The sequence below is a fragment of the Corella eumyota genome, chromosome 4, assembly GCF_963082875.1.
Source record: "Corella eumyota chromosome 4, kaCorEumy4.1, whole genome shotgun sequence".
Classification (NCBI taxonomy): domain Eukaryota; kingdom Metazoa; phylum Chordata; class Ascidiacea; order Phlebobranchia; family Corellidae; genus Corella; species Corella eumyota.
This window is the reverse complement of record NC_137493.1, coordinates 8576274-8595899: the sequence shown is the minus strand read 5'-3', so window position 1 is coordinate 8595899 and position 19626 is coordinate 8576274. Positions and strand designations below refer to the sequence as shown.

Here is a 19626-nt window from a genome sequence, read left to right as displayed (position 1 = left end):
TAACTGAGAAATTTCCAGATTATAAATAGGCAGGCGTATTTATTAAAATAAATAATGCAAAACACGTATTACTTAAATAAACAAGCATATACAACGCATAAGTTCAATGCATTTTAAAATACCATGGTAACATTAAATTACCGTCATCTAAATTATGAAAAAGGTGTTGTGCTAAATACCCTTAAGTTTTCTTTATTTTTGGAATAAATTTTGGTGACTTAGCTGTATTTAACATTAAGTCAAATCTAAATCTTCTTAAAATGTTAGCCACTTTATACAACTGCAATTTAGTTGATAGTTGTTTGACATAGTGGGTAAAACTGCAACCATGGCATGGCATCCACCATACCTTCTAAATCCAACCGATTGGCTACAGCTAAAGCTATTTTTGTTCTGTCTTTTGCGTTTTTTGGGTGGTCCTGATTCCAGTGCACAAACTGAGACGTTCTGCCGTCCATGTAAACTTGCTGGTTCTAAAATTCGATAAAATGCAAATGAAAATCACCTTAATATTAGGTTAAAAAGTCGATTTTTAAACTACTTTTGTTGTAAGAAGACTTTAACTTTACAGTCTGACATCATTTTTTTAAATTGTTAATAAAAGTGATGTTAAAATATGAGTTAACAGGCCAAATTAAAGTGTTAAATTTCGTTAACCAGAGTTAATTTTTGTTATATGATCACAATAACTTGATTTTTAACATTAGTAATGATTTTTTAAATTAAATTGATTTCTATAAAACACTTGTGTTCTCAAACTTTTGTTGTTCACAATGATTATGTTGCTCTCAACAAAAACAACGGCATTCCACATTTCTATGTTAGTCAACAAAACATGTAAATATCACCAAATACAATACCGAACCCACTTTGTAGGTCGCTCCCGTCCAAACTAAAACAAAATCACGGCTCAAGTCGACAAAATCGCGCGAATTTTGCGCGATGTAGTTGTTTATGACGACATAAAGTTCGTTGTTGTCGATAAAAGCCAGCTCAGCACGTTTAGCCCTACAGGCTGCCGTGGCTAGCAGATGTGTCACCATGCTTCGATTTCCATTGCGGTCAAGTAAGAAGTAACATTTGTTTCTAAACACCGTTCCAGGGCATTCTAAAAAACGTTTAAATCATTTTTAATCAGACAAACTTTCAAAACATTGGAAATTTTATATAATTGCTAAGTTATAAAAATGTCATTCCACTTAAAAACATGTTAGCACTATATTCGTGGATCGGTATTTCCGTAATATATTTGGGATAAATCGAAATACAATTGCACATGCCAAGTGCATGTTATAAATAGAATATTATTTTTATGGTGAACTAAAATTGTCACTGTGAACGTTATTCCGCCAACTTAACCACTCGTTATGTAATATTTCCCACCAAAGTTCTTAGGCAAATTGAAATTAAGATAACATTTCGCAACAAAATGTGATATTTTTATAACATTTTTATAGTACTTCTTATTAAGCTTAACGTTCGTTTAATCTATATACCAAATACACACATTAATAATTCTTTACCACATACCGGAAAACTGGAGCGAAAAAATTGAATTCTTCGAAAAATATGACCGAATTTTTTTGCTTGGCGGCAAAAATTTTTTTACGTTGATTTTGCAATAAATATCGCGCTATAATCTTTTAAGATTAAAACCCACGCGCTCACTCTTTGCTTATGCGTCACGTTTAAGATTGTAAATTATTATCTGAGGTAATCTTCTTTATTGTTTTGTAATTTACTTAATGTTAAAACTCTGGCTTTATTGTTTAGTGACCTTTCATGTTAGATGACTTGTTTTTGAGGTTAACAAAATATCGAGAAAGTCGTTTTTTAATTATCAAAACAAAACCAAAAATTAGCATATAAATTTATAAGTATGGGCTATTTTATGCAACTTGTTAAAATTTGTTATAAATGTTTTTTTTTAATAGTAACAACTTACTTGGATCTTTTTTGACAAATTTATCCAATGCGTCTGCAAATTAAAAAAATGTTTATTAGTATACTTTTTAAATTTTATCAAAAAATTAAGTTAAGAAACTTTTTTATCTTGGAGAAATTTAAAATAAAACATTTTATTTATTCCCCAAAATAGATTTTTTATACTTTTTAGTACTTTTTTATATTCTTACTTTGCAACAAGTTGACTTGTTTTTCAAGATTTTCAATTTTTTTCGTATCACATTCTGGTTCTGTTTTAGGATTTAAGTTCTGAAAATTTTTAACCGCCAAACAGATTTGAAAATTCTCGTTCTGGTCGCTACAAAGTTCTTTACCAAACTGCGCATAGGCTACTGTCATAACCAGCATTAATATTACACTTAAGGGTAAACTTGAACTCATTGCGTTTATACTTTACTATGCGAACAAGTTGAATTAACGAAGTAGCAAAAGTTCGCGATAACTATTGTTTATATATAGTGGGTTATATATTTTTTCCATTGAAATGCTTCAAGCCATGTTCAAAATTCGCGGTCTTTTCTGAACGCAAACGAAGTGTTTTTAAATTTCGTCATTCTTGTTTAAAGCATCTTTTAAAAATTGTTTTTTAAAAGTTAAAGTAAGTTTACTTTTTTAACTAAAAATCTTTTTTTTAATTTTTTTGGATAAATTATGGAAAAAGCGTATTTGCATGTATTTACCAAACATTTTTTTTATCTTTAAAATATCAAAACACTTATAATATTAAAAATCAATTTCTCGAAATTTTGCATATTACAGTAATGTTAAAATGTTCGAAATTTTTCTACATTCGTTATTATAAATACAAAACAAACATTAAAACTTAATGCCAACACACTTTATATTTAAAGGATGTTGCCTAAACGTCATAAGGACTTTATTTATAATAAAAAATAAGATATTGTTAATTTATTGCGTTAAAATTAAAATTTACAAGTTTTTTGGTAAAAAAAATTTTTTTTTTAATTTTTACTTATTTGTTATGATATACGACATAATAATTTTTGCCCAACAAAAATTAAATTGTTAATTAATATTTTATTTTTACAATTTATATGAATTAAAAAATATATTTCAAAATCGTGTATTAACTCAACTATAAAACGTTACATATAATCAGACATGCATGCTGCTATAAATAAAATCTTCTTAGAATAGACGTCAGGCCAATTAGAAGATATTTCAAATTTCAGACAACTTACGTTTTATATCATGCTTATGTCATGCATTCACAGCAAACATTACGCTTATGCTTTAAGGCTTTTTAGCATTACGTGCTTCCGGAGAAATAATTTTAAAGTTTTGTTAAATGTTTAACTCAAAACACATTACAGTATTATCAATAGGTCATTAGTTTGTTTATTGTAAGTTAAAAGTGTTATATTATATATTAAAAAGATACAGTTATATATAAATTAGAAAAATTTACTATTTTTTAAAAACCAATAAACTCTTAAAGTTACTGTGTGAACTAAAATGTTTAGTTTATAACGCTTTAACGTATTTATTTGGTTTTAAACACAGACATAAATTATATTAAGATGTTAGTTCAAGAGATTTTAGTGTTACTTGTAACAATTTTTCACGCCTCAAATGCGCAAAGTATTTGTGTTTGTCAATTTATCTCGAATGCCGGGTCGTGGGGTTCTTTTTTAACAAACTGGGGTGAATGTACAGACAGAACCCTTACCGGAGTTTGTACACGAATTAGGCAGAGAAGTTGTACAGTTGGTGTCGTCACTAATTGTGACGTACAAGAAACGTGTACCTGTGGAGCGCAGTGGGGGCCGTGGTCGAACACTAATCAATGTACTTCTATATGTGGGCGTCCGGGTGAACAGCAACAATCTAGAACGTGTTATATTGTGAGTTAATTATATTTAAATGTAAATTTTTTTATGCTAACTATATGCAGAATATTATTTTTAGTGCATAAATTTTTTCAATACTGGATCTAAAGTTTGTAATTAGAATCTCTAGGAAATTTTCGTACTTTATTATTACTGTATTTTAAATTTACACCTTAAGTTTTTGAAGTATTCTGGTTTCTTTAAAACAACTGCTTTTTTACTTTGTTAAATGTTACAGGACACGAACCGACGAACGAAAGATTGTGTTGGTTCAAATGAGGACGCAGATCAACATCGAACCCAAACTTGCACCAGGACACAGCCTGGATGTACAAGGTAAAAGAACAATAAAAATATTGTGTTTGTCAGTAATTTTATGTAATTACTTTTGTTTTGTTTGTGTTTTCGTTTCTTGCTATTGCAATATCGTTTGTATGTACATTTGTGTTTTTGTACATTGTTTTTATAAATATTAAATTTACTATATTAGAAAATCTCTTATTGAATTATAGAAATTTATTTTGCGTAAAAATATTTAATGTAGTTTTTCCATTCCTCCAATTGTAACAATCGAGACATCTTCAACCTTACCTACAACAACAACAACAACGACGCCAACAACAAGAACAAGAGTTCAAGAGACGACAACAACAAGTACACAGTCACCAGTCTTGGGAACACGTGAGTAGCAACTACAAATTTATTAATTAATGCGAAGAAATTTTATTTAAATAATTTCGTGATGACATTTTGGCTTGACGTTTGTAGTAAATTTGCCATGTATAACCGTGAAGTTGCTCACCAAGCTTAAAGGCATGATAAATTACGTCATAACATGACAGACGGGTTTATTTAAAATAAAACTAATAGTGGTACTTTTGTCAATACATAAAGAGTAAAAGACAATTTAAGTGACTCTGTTTATATGCTGTAATGGATAAAGAGTATGTTGTAGAAATTATCTTTTTTTTTCACTCAAAACTTGCAACAATTTTTATAAAATCATTGTGATGACACGAAAAATTGTGACGTCATATCCGTAATAAACGTCAGTTTAACTTTCTACCATCAAAGACTACACCTAAATGATATATGACATGCTAACTTTTATTAATAAATTATAACAAACTTTACTGCAAAGGCTTTGACGGATGTTGTAAAAGCATTAAGTTTTGTTTTAATTTTGTATTTAATTTTAAGCTTAAATTATTTGAAAATAGTAGAAACTTCTTAGCACTGAAGAATACTTATTAATAATGATCTATACTTTGTTGCATAAAAAAAATTACAATACACTTACTACATTAATATATAAAGAAATAATAATTGACATAAAAATTTACGATTGACAATATTTAACTGTTTTTTAGAGGAACCCCCTTCCAGTCCTCCGATATTGGCCGGCAACGATTTAATCATTCTTGCTTCTATATTGGGTTCGGTGACTGTAATTTGTATTGCCATCGTGGCAATTGTTGTAGTAATAAAAAAGAAAAAGCAACAACAACCGTGAGTTTATAATACATCTTGTAAAACCTTAGATGTTAAAATTCATGCACTTTTTTGCATATGGGCTTAAATGAAACAACCTATTAAACTATTTTTATAAGGCTTGTAAAATATTGCTAATTAACGTGTGTAAATGATCAAAAATAGCCTTTGTTGTAAATTTATGTAAAATTATAAAAAATAATATTTTTTAGACCCGTGCTACAAAACACAGCGAACAACAACATTATGTTTGAAGAAAATAGGTCCAGGGGTGGTACAATGGTGGATCCCTATCCACCAGCCTTGCCAATTCGACAGACAACAATAATGTCGGATAATTCGGCAAGGTCGAGTTTAGGGGCTCCTAAAACAGTTAACAATACTCTTTACCATGAAATCACACCGTCTTCTTCTAATGGGACTCATCATAATGAACAGCTACCAGTACCGAAATTTGGTAAGTTTATATTTATCAAACCAGCTAATACACTTGTCAATTAAATATGTTTTAACTTCAAAGTACTTTTTGTATTTATAGAATACGATAAGGCTGATGTGTCAACGTATTCATCCGCTGAACCGGTTGCAAATCCACGATTTGGTAAGCAATATATTGATAAACGTGATGAAAGTTATTTAAAAAAAATTATTTTTTAAACATGTTTGAATATTTTGTTGTTTTAGGACAACCTTCAAGTGATGGTTATTTATCTCCTTTGCCTATTTCACCAGAAGAATCTTTATACTTTTCAATTGATGAAATGGGCACTATGAAATAACTTTTATTTGGCATTTGCATTTTTTTGAGAAACATAGTGAATTTATTATAGTTTATAATGCGATACAAATGCCAGTAAAGGTAGCAGAAAAAAAATTAACAGCTGTTGGCATTTACTGGCGGAAAGTAATTTTATTATTAAATGTTACCTGTTAGTTTTTGTACTACATTTTTTTACAATTTGTTCTGTTGCATCCATATATAAAACTATTTGCTGTGTTAGTTTTTTGCACCTTGTGTTACTTTTTATTAATTACCGCGTATTTTAAATTTTTAAATAAATAATAACATTGCAAACACTCTTCAAATAGTTGTTATTTTTATTCGTGTATACCATAAACAATTTTAGCCCAACGAAATATTAGTGTAAAATAAGAATTAGTTATCCGCGAGGTGATGCTACTAAGCTGCACGTGCTCGCGTGTTTTCTTTTGCGCTTAACGAGCCGTTACAGCGCAACAATCAAAACATTGAAAAACATGGAAGTTGATATCATTTCGGGAACTCTACGGGACAGAAAGGTTAAGAGAAAAATATATTACTATGCTAAAATAGCAAAGGTGTATTGCTATCCTAAGCAAGATTTTATAGCAGTTAGGTTCTTGAATTCATGACAAGTGAAAAAGTATACTAGCAGCGCAATTGCATTTAGGTAAGTTTGTCATTTTTACCAACTCTAATTAGCATTGTTTAATCTTTCTTTAACTTTCATAAACTAAAAAATAAATTAAAAGAAAATTAACTTTAGTAACTCTAAGTTAACATAGATGTATATTGGTACTATTTTTGTGCTTAGTTAATTAAAAAAAAATATGAACTTGTTAAACAGATTTGATAAATTATGATGGATTATGAATCACCTATTTCATCTCGAGCGATGGCTGTTTTAAGTCGAGCTGCAAAGCGCCAAGTTCAGCACGAACAACTTTCAATTCTCAAAAACTCTGGAAAATATCATCGCGGTTTAATAACATCAGGAGAATGCAGGAGAAAGAAGACCAAAATGCCTTTAAATCGGCCAGAAGTTTTTTCTGCTCCGGCAATTTTGAGACCGGAATTTAGTACCTCTCCAATCTCTTATCGATCTCCCCCAAAAATTGTTGTTATCAATGCTAGTCAAGACAGCAGGGAGAATAGCATCAACAACGACGATGCTAAACGGCAATATGAGCATGAATACGACCTACCAAAACTTATAAGTACGCCCAGAAGTCAAGAGGTTACAGAAAGACTAATTTCTTACAGACAAAACTGGGGTCAAAGTTCTCCAGAACCAGAATTGATGAGACTACAAACTTCACCAGATAAATTTTTTGAGGATACACCAAGTATGTTAATAATAAAACAATTGTTTTTTGTTATTTAAAATTTTTGGTCCAATTTTTATATAGCCCTGTAGTTGTTAAACTAATTAAAATAAAAAATATAAATTAAACTTATTTATAGTGTACTGTCTTACAAAATATTTTATTAGTTTTGATCTTTCAAGGTCAAAACATTTGTTTTTGGTTCTATTCTTGAAACATGTACCAAAAGTTTAACAATATATTCAACATTTTGTTATATTTTAATAAAGGATCAAACCCAAGTGTAAACAATAATTGGGCATGGATCAAAGAAAGACTTGCTAGCAGAGAATCGGGAGTAACTAGAACTGATTCTTCTATGACATTTACCGACTTTCTGGAAGGTTTGGATCAAAAGTCAGAGGATTATGACACTGATTTGGAGGATAATTTTGTTGATTACAATATTCCTGAAGATGATTATACTGGAGTTGTACATTACCAAGATATCTGTGAAGCTAAAAGTAAAATAAACTTAATTTTTTTGGTTATTCGGTTTTGATTTTAAATTTTTTAAACTTTTAGCATTTAAAAGTTTTTGTTTATAAAGTTTAATAATTTTGATTTCATTAATTTAAAAAATGTTGTAATTTTAAGATATTGCCTTAAGTCAACAAGTTGTACATAAACTTTCCGAGGAAAGTAATCAATTTTCATTACAACACAGGTAAGATATTATATACCTGATTTAAGTTCTAAAATATCTTTTTGGGAAAATTTAGAAATAGATTTTTATTTTTTTTAAATTACAGTGTGTATTTTTTATAATTTTATGGTATTATATTGCAGATGTTTAAACAAGAAAGATACTTTTGCTTTAGCAAGTGGATTAACCCACAACACCTTTGTTCAATCTTTAAACTTATCAGAAAATTGCATTGAAGATATTGCTGCGGTTCCACTTGCAAAAATGTTAAAGTAAATAATTTATTTTAGAACTTAAATTGTTGAAAACAGATCGAATATCTGTCTGACCTTTTTATTATTAAAAGTGTCAGGACAACATATTACTACAGTTAATATCCCTCCCAATTAAACATAAGAACAATACAATTTAGGTTGCCTAATACAAGTACCCTTTTGTCTATTGTGTGTGTTGCTAAACAATGTGTTTTGTCTGGTGTGTTGGCGTCATCTTTAACCTTTTATCAAGCTTGCGACCCTTGAGTACCTCTTACAAGGTTTAACAAGTGGGTATTGTTTACCCTTTAGATATATTGACTTACATTTGCTACTTAGAATTTGTATTGTTATGCCAAGATTTAATCCCCGTCTGTTTAAACAGATGATTAAAAAGTCGACTTTTTGTTTATTTTCGGACATTTGATTTGTATTGTCGACATAAAATAACAATTAAACTTTTTATTTGCTTAGCCAGTGAACCTTAGGCTATGGACTTAAATTTTTTGTATTGACATAATTAAATTTTAAAATTAATTAAGAAGAAAATAATTTTTTTCTTTTGTATATTATATATGTTCCAAAAATAAATTTTTGTTCTCAAAAATAATAATAGTAACTCAATACTTTAATATCGATTGCTAATTTTATGAAGTCAATATTGTGTAACATAAAACTTTTTTAGGAAAAATTTTCACATCAATCGAGTTGATTTAAGTAAGAATTATTTGAACAGTTTTGCCGGCGAACAACTTGCGGTTATGTTGCAAGAAAACTCAACTATAACTCACCTTTGTTTAAGCCACAATAAGCTAGGAGACAAGGTGAAATTTAAAAAAAATATTTTTTTTAAAAATTTTAACAAAATATAATTAAATTCTTTTTTTTAATAAATTAAAATTTTGTTGATTAGTAAAGTAATAAAAGTTTACACTTAGTTAATTTATTTAAGTAAATAAATATTATTTTAATTTTTAGGAGGGCATTGCTTTATTTGAAGCCTTAAGAATTAATAACATTCTGGAATTTCTAGATGTTAGTCACAATCACTTCACTGATTTAACAGGTTAACTCTTTATCCAAACTTTATGGTTACTTATTAGTACTCCATTTTCTAACTAACCTTCTGTTCTAGGTCAAGCGGTAGCTGCAGTTTTAATGGACAATCATGATTTAATGAGTTTAAATTTATCTTGGAACATGTTGTGTAAAGTAACAGCTGCTGCAATTGGTAAAGCCTTAAAGGTAAAAAAAAATTATTTTTATAGCCTATATAGTTTGGGCCTGAACACATTTTTTGTAAAAATTAGTTCAGTATGAAGGTTGATAAGTTTGGTAAGAAATTCGTAGGCTCATAAAGAGATTTCAGGTATATTAAAATGATATTAAATTGAATAAAATCTAGGTTAATGTTGCGTTGAAGAGTCTTGATTTATCTTGGAATGGCCTTGGTGACGAGGGCACAGCTCTTTTAGCCAAACCTCTGGCTTCAAACTCAACCTTACACCTTTTATCACTGGCTGTTAACCATATTGGGCCATTTGGTGCAGAAAAACTTGCTGCAGGTGTGTGTGGTGGTAAAGGAAGACATAGCAAGCGATCAAGTTGTGCTTTAAGGTCCCTGATTCTTGATCGAAACCCACTTGGAAGCAAAGGAATATCAGTAAGCTGTAAAATTTATTTTTAGCTAAATCACTAGTTAATATAAAAGTTTTTTATACTTTGGTACCTAATGCATATGTTTTTTTTTTATTTTGCAAATAAATCATTTGGACTTAAAAATATATACACCACTTTTAAGTATAAATTAAAGTTAAAAACATGTAGATATTGTTATGTGAACATTATAAAAGTATTTTTGTTAAAGATTATTGTACATTTGAAGGCTTTTCTAAAGCACATGGAGCAAAGTGAATGTCTTATTGATCTGAGTATAAGAGAAGTCGTAATTGCTCCCGAAATTAATTCTATGATCAAAAAATTAACAACATCGTCAAACGCTTCAATATTTTATGAAGGACAATTTGAACTTGACAAAATGGTTTGATATAAACAACTTTTTTATTTGATTTAAAATGATTACAAATAATATTTTTGGTATTGTAGCAAGAATTATTTAATGAATGTTTGTGAAAACAGTTTCTGGCATAAAATATTATAACTACAAAAAAAAGGCAATACTAAAATAAAGTATTTGAAATCCCACATTTGTACATTTAACAGAAACACTTATAATCACAATCTCAATTTGTATATAACCAATTTGTTTAAGTCAGTGATATTCTTTTTTATATATTTAGAAAATGTATGCTATTGTTATCTTTAATTACAAATTATTTTAGACTAGTGCAATACAATGTGGAGGTATTATTCTACATAGGGTGTTAAAGGAAAAGAGAATAGATGCTGAAGAATTTTTTTCTTCGTTATCTGATGAGAATATTAAAACTGTTCAAAGCAAAACTCTTAAACTTGCTCTGAGCAATGTGGATTCTATAAGTGAGGTAAGTTGGATCAAAATTTTGTTTTTATTTTGATGTTTAATGTATATGTTGTTGGATCTGTAATTTAAACTTTTGAGGTAGAAATATATTTAAAAAATTTTTATTTATTAATTTGTGTAAGTAATAGAAAATTCAATTAAAAATTATTTATTTACCCTTGAAATTTAATTATTTTTTTCATTAAACTTATTTAAAATCTTGTTGGGTATCTCTGTTTTTACAATTATTTAAAAAAAATGTTTTAGTTGGAAATTGAACGTGTAGTTGATCAAATTGATGTAAAGCGAAAGGGAAGTGTTTGTTACGAAGATATTTCAAAATATGCGTTAAAATTACCTTCTGTTAAAAAGCCAACTGTGAAACGAAGAAAGAAAAGACCTCATTTTAAAGTTTAAAAATTCACTGTAAACATATATAAAGGTGTTGTCTTATTACCTATTGTATTACACATAAGTATTTACTTCTCTTTTTTAACCAAGTATAAACTGTTCTATGTATCTAAATTTTATTTTTTGTCATTTTTTACTCTTATATGCACATACTGCACATTTTTTTATATATTTTCTGTACTGATTATCTTGCCAAATATAGACCTAGAGCAAAATAGAAGCTGAAGCCAAATTGCGTAATAACTGTTTGAAGTCGAACAATAGTTACCTGTTGTGTAACAATGGTTATTGTTTAATAGTTTGAAATACGAACTAATGCAGCATGGTTAATATTTTTAATTTTAGCAATTTTAATTAATCTAAAGTGTTTTTTTGGTTATTTTGTACAAGAAAGTCTAATTTAGGGTCTAATGGCCAAGTCTGACTTTTAAAACAACATTTGCACCTAATTTAAAAAAATTAACAAAAATGTAGAAACCTTACTCATAACAAAAACCATAGCAACAAATTATTTTGAAATGCATTAATTATTACACGCGAGTGTTTTGTTGTTTTATTTAGGTGGAATCAATCATTTAAATTTTCACAGTTACAATGTTATTAATTCATTCCGTTCACAAAACAGTTACTATTATCATAGATATTACATTACAATGTAATATCTATGATATAAGAAATATACATACAAAATTATTTTTGCGGCCGGTTACCACCAAATTCGTGTCGCTTTAGTAGTGACGTCATCTTTGTTGACAAAACTTGCGAGCGTTGTGATTTTGTGTAATAGGCATACACCGTAACCCTTGGCAAATGCACTGTCAAAACGGTAAAGTTGATGGATTAGAAGATTTTGTATTTAACTACAATTGGTCAGTAAATCCGAAGTTTGCCTCTTCATTTTATTTCGTCAAGAAATATTTTTTTAAAGTTCTGGTTCATAGACTTTCAGACTTTAGAGCATAAAATAACAAATATGTTAAATATAATTTTTAAACAAAAATTATACAGTGTTAAATTGTTCATTTTATGCTTGCTTCTTCTAAATTGTTGTAATGCTAAATCAGTTTTAAAATTGGAAAAATCTGAGCCTAAACAAGGTAAATATTTAATTATTAGTTAACTATTTTCTTAAAATAAGTACGGATGTATGCATGTAAGTAAATTACCCATATTATATAGTTGTAAAGGCATTTATACTCTGATTTAAATTTTAATATAGAACAACTTCATGATGAAAATCAAATAGAATTTATAAGTGAAGACAAACCAAAAATGAAAGTTATTGAAGATGCAGACCCAGCAAATCTAGTTGTTCCTGTACTTTAAAATATTACTTAACTATGTTATTTTTAAAATTTATTACATTTTTTTGTCTCTTATTCGGTTCTTTATAACTTCTGGTCTTACTTTTTTATAATTTATATATAAATTTATAATATTTTTAGATATATATACCTTTTTGTATAAAATTTTTGTTTTGTTTTTGCTGCATATTTTTTTGACAAATTTAATTAAGTTAAAAACATGTTACTTAAAAAAATTTAAAATCTTAAAATTTTTGCAATATTTTAGGAAGTGATTGATGTTGCTCCCCCAAAGCACTTGGATGCTGTAAAATTTGGAAGAGATGGAAACCTTAACTCAAACTTCCACAAAGAAGTTTTTTTGGGAGAGGATGTTGAAAAATTTGCAAATGGAGATTATGCATTAAAGGAACAGAAAAATAAACTAAAAGAAATTTTTGAGCAGTAAGTTGATTTTTGATAATTTATATTAATACAATTGTTCTAAATTTGCTCAGAATTTTGTTGTGTTATAGTATCAAAAAATAAAGGGTGCTGTTTTTTTTTTTAAATCTATGTATCAATTTAATAAATATGTATTATCAGAAATTATCAAATAAATATAAAAAGCATTTTTTGTCTTTAAATAATTTCTTGTTTACAGAATCGATCTTGATGGAGACAAAGAAATTGGGGTTGATGAGTTAGCTGCTTGGGTTTTACTAAAAACTCGGGAACATTTTGAGGAAGCAAAACAAGGAAATGAGATTAAATTTAAAAAGTTGGATATAGACGAAAATGAAAGGTTAACTTGGGACGAATATTTAACTGAATTCTTGGTTCAAAAAGGATTAAATCGGTAATTAACAAGAACAAACTTAATCTATTTTATGGTACTGATTTTTTGTAGGGCTTTGAGCTAACTAGAATATGTAGATCTAATTTATAATCAATTTACAAAATATGTAATTGTTTAGAGAGTTTGTTGCTGAAAATTTAAAAAACAAAGTTCAGATTGAAATTGAACAAGATCTCAAAGATGAAATTGATGATATGAGAAATGAATGGCTGCAGGTTAGCCTTATATACCTAAAACAGCTTTCTATTTTAAACATATATACCTTTTCACAAGGTAATAAAATTAGTAAAATGTTGTAGAATTGTAACTCTGTGATCATTGATTTTTATTTATTTTGTTTAGGCTTCAAGTGATAATGCAGAAGATGATTCTTTGTCCTCCCAAGAGTTTCTTGACTTTCAACATCCGGAAGCAAGCAAGGGGATGCTTGCTTTTATGGTGGAAGATTTTATGCATGATATGGGTGAATGAAGGAGATGTAATCACTACTCCAAAAAAATTTCAAAAGTTATACATATTTCATCTAAAAAATTTTTGATTTTTTAAGATAACGATGCGGATGGAATCCTTTCAATTCACGAGTACATGGCGATTGGATCTGATGTGGATGCAGACACACAGGATGATGTATGGGGAAAAGAGAGGAGAGAGGAGTTTAGGAACATTATTGACGCAGATAAAGATGGAAAAGTAACTAAAGATGAATTGGAGGTAATTTATATTTAAATGCTTTTAATAACTGAATCTTATATTTTAAGTTCATAGGCCAAAGTTTAATGTATTCTTATCGTTTTGTTATTTTTTTATTAAAAAAAGGTTTTTATTCATGCATTTTGTGTAGAAATATCTTAACCCTTTAAGTGAGGGGATGTCTCAGCAAGAAGCAAGACAGTTAATTTTGTTTGGAGATGAGAATGAAAACGATAAACTTTCTCTGGATGAGATATTGGAGAACAGTGAATACTATACTGGCAGTAAATTGTATAACTACGCACTGAGTGTACATGAGGAGTTTTAATCTATAATAGGTGCAATTTTGTAAACTGTGACGACCAGATTGTTTCATATTTGCAGTATATTTTTTTTACTAGTAATGCAGTTCCATTTTAAATTGTAGATTTTTAGTACAACTGCTTTTGTAGAATGATTAAGAGCAAATAAAGCAGTTCTAGTTTTCTTGAATGTATATTTTTGTGCTATTTCATCACTTAGTTTTTAAAATGGATAAAAAATGTTAAACATTTTTCTGTATTGCTACCTAAACCTGTATGTAACTTTATTGTTATGATGTGTTAAAGTTTATTAAATTGATATTCAGAGTTTGTTGTTGATATATTTGTTCTGTCGATGTATTTGTAAAACTTTTAATTTAATAAGTGTATGTTATTTTATATTTTTAACATCCTTCAATTATTTTTATTATAATTTGTAATTCAATCGTATTTTCATCTGTAATATTTAATACACTTTTTTATTCCAAAATACGTGAGTCCAAAAATCGAATTTTTAGGAATAAAAATTAATACAAATTTTGTACATGAACTGGAGAAAAAGAGTCCGAGTTTTAAGCTTTGACAAAATAAATTATTTTTGATAGCTTGGGCAAAAAATCATCACACAGGGATTTTAGAATATTTGTTTAAACTAAATTCAACAACACGGAAATAAATACCTCGGGGATAAACAGGTTATGGTTGAAGGACTTCTTACGTAGTTATCTCCTAATTTAATAAACGAGATAAATTTTATATGGTAATCATGCATCTTGTTTTTTGCTGGTGTAAATTTGCTTTAAACTGTTTAAATATTTAAACTTTTATTAAAAAGAAGCGTACTGGAAAAAGAAGAAATATTAAAAATGTAAAAATATAAACTGGGGAAAAAATGGTTTGAACGTTAATTAAACGAATTGCGCAATTTTTCTCTTGTAACTATCACTCAGCAGATCAGATTATCGTACGAAAATTTGCGCCAAAAATACGTTTTTGTTTTTTAGTTAAGTTAATTCAGTTAAATTACAAGTCTTATTATTCTATTTTAGGTGATATTTAAAAAAATTCTTTGCGTCTGTATTGCTGTATAGTCTTTCTGTCTGAATAGCTGTGCACACCAATAAATTTATGGTGCTATTTCCTATGCTAATTAGTTGTAAAAAAATTGTAAACATGTAACTTAATATAGCATAAGCTTCTTAGTTTTATTACACTTCTGTGTATATATAGCCTTTACAGCCTGACAGCTTTTTGTTTAAAATTTAGACAAAACAAGTTTTTTAAATATTAAAGTTAAAACAAAGTTAAAGTTTTGAAATGAATGGGCCACCACCTCCTAGAAGAAATCGAACCCCAGCAACTAATTCTCCATCTAGTTTATTGTCAGATCAAGAAAATGAGACCATATTTGGAATGCTGGGGAAAAAATGCTTTGTAAGTTTAATTGTTTTTTATTTTGTGTTTTTTAACTCATATTGCATAAAATATCTAAAAGTTATTTAAAAATTGATGTTTTTTTTGTTTCGTTTTAAAATATATATGTTATTTAAGGGAAAAAAATACATTTTTAAAGAACAACTTTATTTAATCTATAAGAATCTGGGTTTTATTTATTTAAAGCTATATATATAATAATTTATCACTTTAACCTTTTAATTGTAAAACTACTTTTTTTTTTATATAAATGTAACTTTGTCATATACAAATAAAAGTAGTTATTTGATTTATTTTTTTATTAGACTTTAGCCACAGGTGTAGTGCAAGTTTATCTTGCAGAGGGTTCAGGTAGAGATTGGCAGAAAAGATGCACTGGGGTTTGTTGTTTTGTTAAAGATAATCCAATGAGGTCATACTACATTAGAGTTTACAGTCTAAGGGTAAGTATTGTGATATATAAAAAAAAATATTTATATAATATAAAAAAATATTTATATAATATGTTTTTTTATTTATAAAATTTTGTATCCTTTTAGTTTTGTATTGTGTCGTGTTAAGTAAATATGTTAATGATCTCTTATTGCCACTTTGCTTTGCAGTATTGTTTTTTGTTAATTTTTAACATTAGTAATTTGTGTATGTGCATCTAAAATAAAAACCACAATATAAAATTATTTATCTGGTCTTTGGTACAGTATTGGTGACTAAAGCAATAAAAAATAAGTTTTATAAAATTTACAAATAAATATAAATCAAAAAATGGTAATTAAATATTTATGGGCTGTTAATACGTTATTACTTACACCCTTATGTAGTTGGTATGTTATTAAATAATGTTTCTATAATTAGACATGATTTTATAAATTGCTGATCCTAATATTTTCATCAACTTCACAGAACCATTCTAAAGTGTGGGAACAGGAGTTGTACAACCAGTTCAAGTACAGCACGCCAAGATCTTACTTTCATACTTTTGATACCGATGTAAGCCAACTTTTGTGGTTGCAAAAAAGTTTATGTTGAGCTTTTAAGTATAAAAATAAACTCGTTTAAATGACTGACTCATGCAATAATTACTATTATATTTCAAAAACTTACAATACCTTCAATATTTTTTTTAAGTATACACTTACTTACAATATTTTTAAGTGTATGCTTACAATATTTTTGAGGTATAAACTACAATTTTTTTTAAGTATATGCTTACCATATTTTTTAGGTATAAACTACATTTTTTTAAGTACTTTTTTAAATATCTAAACCATCACATTTCTCAGTTTTAAATAAAATTTTTTATATTTTATGATATAGAAATGTAGAGCTGGTTTAAATTTTGCAAGCGAATCCGAAGCAAACAAGTTTCAGAATGTTGTTGAGGAAAAAATTCGGCAAAAACAAGAGAGAAGGACAGGTAAAACATTTTCACATATATTTAACAATATTAATAAAATTAAACTTAAGTCAGTTAACATTTTTTTATTATTATAATATGTGTAGTGTAGTGGGTTTTGGTGGTAGTTAAAATAATATATTTTTGGTAGAATGACACAATGCATAATGCAACATTTACAACTTTTATTAATTGTTATAATTGATGTCTTTTTGATATAAAAATGGTGTAAATTCTTGGTCAGATTCTGTGTTTTTCTTGTCTTTTAAAATGATATTCTTGGCTAGCATATGGTGTTTAATAAAAGTTATAATAGTGTTATTTAATGAATAACACTATTATATGACAAATTGTCAAAAATATTGTATTAATTTTTATCAATTAAAACTTTGCATCAACGTTTGCCAATTTTTTTTATTTTCTTAAATTTTTCAGGAAATTATCATCATTACATCCTTAAACGTATATATTGCGTCACTTAAAATTTTGTATGTAGTCATTAAAAATAACTTATAAGACCTTATATTAACATTATTTTGTACACTACAGTATAATGTTAAGTTTTCTTTTACTCATAATAGAGCTTGGCTAGTTAAAAATAACTGTTTCGATCTAAAATAGTTTATTTATGGGCCAAACGTGGTATTAGCACAAACAAAAATTCAAAGCACGTTTAAATTAACTGGACATGTAACAAAGCGTTTTTGTTTGGTGCCCGCCGTTTTACAATCTTACAAATTAAAAACTAACACTGTTTTTGTGGTCACGTTGTAGCGCTTAAATCAGCCACAGCCCATGAAAGCTAAGATGTAATTAGTGACTTTAATCTATATTTATTAAAATCCATGTTAAAATATCGGGTATGTGATATATAAATTGGGCGTGTGTGAAAAATTGATTGCGTCTGTAAATTAACAGTTTTAAATACTTATGTGATATATTTAGGAATGTGTTATTAAAATTTGAATGTTAACAAGTTAAAGTTATTTTTTTGTAACCGAAAATCAATTTAACAACTGTAATGTAGGCTTTTTTGATATCAGTATATCCTACTGTTTACTGTATATATTTTTTAAATTTCTTTATTAAAGTTGTAAAAAGTATTTTACATTCATACATAAGGTTATTTTTTATTTGTTATTGTTTGTTAATATTACCATAAGCAGGCATTTTGGCGACGCGTCGCTCTGGTTAATTATAAACAAAAAACAGCAACTTTTTTTTTTGGCTTGAAGCCTCTGCGTGACGACTTTATTTCCTGGCCTAACAAACTAGATTCATATTTATCTTATTTCTATGTTGCGTTTACCAGCAAAATAATGTTTTGCCCGATAAGAACATGATTTTTGATTGATATAAAATGCACAGGAAACATCGTATTTGTATCTTTTGCGTGGAGTCACTAGACACTCTATAAAGCGGTGTATACGTGGGCGAATTGCTATATACAATATACACGAGTCCTATCGTTAAAGTATACTTAGCTGTGCCTGTGATAAATTTTCAAATAAAATATATTTTGCTGATGAAAAAAAAAATTAATTTAAAGCAATTTTTTGAAAAAAATTTGTAAATAATTTTTTCTGGGTATGATAAATAAAATGGTTAAACAAACATTTCTATAAATCTACTTTCATAATCGCTTCTATGTTAATTTGTTTATATTTTAAATAACTTTATCAGTTTACTATTTGCTAAGCGCCCATTACATTATAAGTTTAAGTTAAGTCAATATTACCTACACAACACGTGATTGTAATATGGAATTAAATATTTAACTACATTTACATTTTTATACAGGCTCTTTACTTGAATAAGTTTAGTTTTTCTTTAAAATATGTTTTAAATAAATATTTAGGATGATAAAATTTATTGTATTATCTAATATGTTTTTTAAGTTTGTTTAATTCTACTTTTATAAAATTTAGGTTCAGTTAATATTAAAATTTTTTAATATTTTTGACCGTTAGATGTCGCCCATCATTAAGTTTTCAGTTTATTAAATTTTCTTGTTTAAAAAAAAAAATTATGTAATGTGGTAATATACCAATCTTGGTAAAATCGCATTATGATCCGCAGGGTGTCGCGTTCGACCTGCATAAATCCACGCTAGTCTTACTTAAACACAGAACACGCCCAAATCTTTCCAAATTAAACAAAAAACTGTATAACAATTTTTCTGGTGTCTTGAAGAATGCTGTTATTAGCAGCATTTAGGTCCTAAAATTTTTTTTAGTTTTGACCATGGTTTGATTTTTAAATACAATATTATCACATATTCGGTACATTAATACAGAATATATAACCTTTTTTTTTTAACTGTAAAAAATTTAATTTTACCTAAAAAACTCTATTTGACTATACTACATATTTAATAAACCAAAAAAATAAACCTGTAAACCAAAAAATAAACCTGTAGTAAACATAGATAACCAATACATA

The 19626-nt window shown here is 27.7% G+C and overlaps 5 protein-coding genes across 8 annotated transcripts; 4 read left to right on the top strand and 1 right to left on the bottom strand.

Moving 5' to 3' along the window:
• Positions 1-25: 25 nt before the first annotated feature.
• Positions 26-2374, bottom strand: LOC145750035 (uncharacterized). 2 transcript variants are annotated; one of them, XM_082565950.1, is made up of 4 exons: positions 2136-2374; positions 1946-1978; positions 861-1108; positions 26-473 (listed from the first exon to the last, which is right to left on the bottom strand). In XM_082565950.1, the coding sequence occupies exons 1-4, from the start codon at positions 2344-2346 to the stop codon at positions 288-290; spliced, it is 678 nt and encodes a 225-aa protein (XP_082422076.1). In that variant the 5' UTR covers positions 2347-2374; the 3' UTR covers positions 26-287. The 2 variants fall into 2 exon arrangements, with proteins under 2 accessions (XP_082422076.1, XP_082422077.1); XM_082565951.1 differs by having other exon boundaries at positions 870-1108.
• A 1132-nt stretch (positions 2375-3506) lies between these two features.
• LOC145750762 (uncharacterized) lies at positions 3507-6335 on the top strand. Its single transcript, XM_082566842.1, has 7 exons — positions 3507-3830; positions 4054-4151; positions 4360-4496; positions 5186-5324; positions 5519-5763; positions 5845-5907; positions 5991-6335. The coding sequence occupies exons 1-7, from the start codon at positions 3507-3509 to the stop codon at positions 6083-6085; spliced, it is 1101 nt and encodes a 366-aa protein (XP_082422968.1). The 3' UTR covers positions 6086-6335.
• A 264-nt stretch (positions 6336-6599) lies between these two features.
• LOC145750023 (uncharacterized) lies at positions 6600-11433 on the top strand. Of its 3 annotated transcripts, none has more exons than XM_082565930.1 (12): positions 6600-6736; positions 6914-7412; positions 7661-7894; positions 8028-8097; positions 8220-8348; positions 9016-9154; positions 9309-9396; positions 9466-9575; positions 9736-9993; positions 10216-10371; positions 10673-10834; positions 11080-11433. In XM_082565930.1, the coding sequence occupies exons 2-12, from the start codon at positions 6926-6928 to the stop codon at positions 11227-11229; spliced, it is 1983 nt and encodes a 660-aa protein (XP_082422056.1). In that variant the 5' UTR covers positions 6600-6736; positions 6914-6925; the 3' UTR covers positions 11230-11433. The 3 variants fall into 3 exon arrangements, with proteins under 3 accessions (XP_082422056.1, XP_082422055.1, XP_082422057.1); XM_082565929.1 differs by having other exon boundaries at positions 10198-10371; XM_082565931.1 differs by lacking the exons at positions 10673-10834; positions 11080-11433 and having other exon boundaries at positions 10198-10596.
• Positions 11434-11993: 560 nt separating this feature from the next.
• On the top strand, positions 11994-14839 carry LOC145750032 (45 kDa calcium-binding protein-like). Its single transcript, XM_082565942.1, has 8 exons — positions 11994-12320; positions 12443-12540; positions 12796-12971; positions 13171-13365; positions 13484-13580; positions 13708-13828; positions 13913-14076; positions 14207-14839. The coding sequence occupies exons 1-8, from the start codon at positions 12197-12199 to the stop codon at positions 14381-14383; spliced, it is 1152 nt and encodes a 383-aa protein (XP_082422068.1). The 5' UTR covers positions 11994-12196; the 3' UTR covers positions 14384-14839.
• Positions 14840-15674: 835 nt separating this feature from the next.
• On the top strand, positions 15675-19001 carry LOC145750761 (actin nucleation-promoting factor WAS-like). The gene is made up of 5 exons (XM_082566841.1): positions 15675-15791; positions 16097-16234; positions 16692-16778; positions 17106-17205; positions 18985-19001. Exons 1-5 carry the CDS (start codon positions 15675-15677, stop codon positions 18999-19001), a joined length of 459 nt encoding a protein of 152 aa, XP_082422967.1.
• The last annotated feature ends 625 nt before the right edge of the window (positions 19002-19626 follow it).

Bases quoted from the DNA above. Each gene is read 5' to 3' on its own strand.
- LOC145750035 (XM_082565950.1), bottom strand. From the start codon at position 2,346: ATGAGTTCAAGTTTACCCTTAAGTGTAATATTAATGCTGGTTATGACA. The intron at 1,109-1,945 runs GTAAGTTGTTAC...AACGTTTTTTAG, and splicing joins ATTTGTCAAAAAAGATCCAA to AATGCCCTGGAACGGTGTTT. The intron at 474-860 runs GTATTGTATTTG...ATCGAATTTTAG, and splicing joins CGACCTACAAAGTGGGTTCG to AACCAGCAAGTTTACATGGA.
- LOC145750762 (XM_082566842.1), top strand. From the start codon at position 3,507: ATGTTAGTTCAAGAGATTTTAGTGTTACTTGTAACAATTTTTCACGCC. The intron at 3,831-4,053 runs GTGAGTTAATTA...TAAATGTTACAG, and splicing joins AATCTAGAACGTGTTATATT to GACACGAACCGACGAACGAA. The intron at 4,152-4,359 runs GTAAAAGAACAA...TATTTAATGTAG, and splicing joins ACACAGCCTGGATGTACAAG to TTTTTCCATTCCTCCAATTG.
- LOC145750023 (XM_082565929.1), top strand. From the start codon at position 6,926: ATGATGGATTATGAATCACCTATTTCATCTCGAGCGATGGCTGTTTTA. The intron at 9,397-9,465 runs GTTAACTCTTTA...CTTCTGTTCTAG, and splicing joins TCACTTCACTGATTTAACAG to GTCAAGCGGTAGCTGCAGTT. The intron at 10,835-11,079 runs GTAAGTTGGATC...AAAATGTTTTAG, and splicing joins ATGTGGATTCTATAAGTGAG to TTGGAAATTGAACGTGTAGT.
- LOC145750032 (XM_082565942.1), top strand. From the start codon at position 12,197: ATGTTAAATATAATTTTTAAACAAAAATTATACAGTGTTAAATTGTTC. The intron at 13,829-13,912 runs GTGAATGAAGGA...TGATTTTTTAAG, and splicing joins AGATTTTATGCATGATATGG to ATAACGATGCGGATGGAATC. The intron at 14,077-14,206 runs GTAATTTATATT...CATTTTGTGTAG, and splicing joins TAACTAAAGATGAATTGGAG to AAATATCTTAACCCTTTAAG.
- LOC145750761 (XM_082566841.1), top strand. From the start codon at position 15,675: ATGAATGGGCCACCACCTCCTAGAAGAAATCGAACCCCAGCAACTAAT. The intron at 16,235-16,691 runs GTAAGTATTGTG...TCAACTTCACAG, and splicing joins TTAGAGTTTACAGTCTAAGG to AACCATTCTAAAGTGTGGGA. The intron at 16,779-17,105 runs GTAAGCCAACTT...TTTATGATATAG, and splicing joins TTCATACTTTTGATACCGAT to AAATGTAGAGCTGGTTTAAA.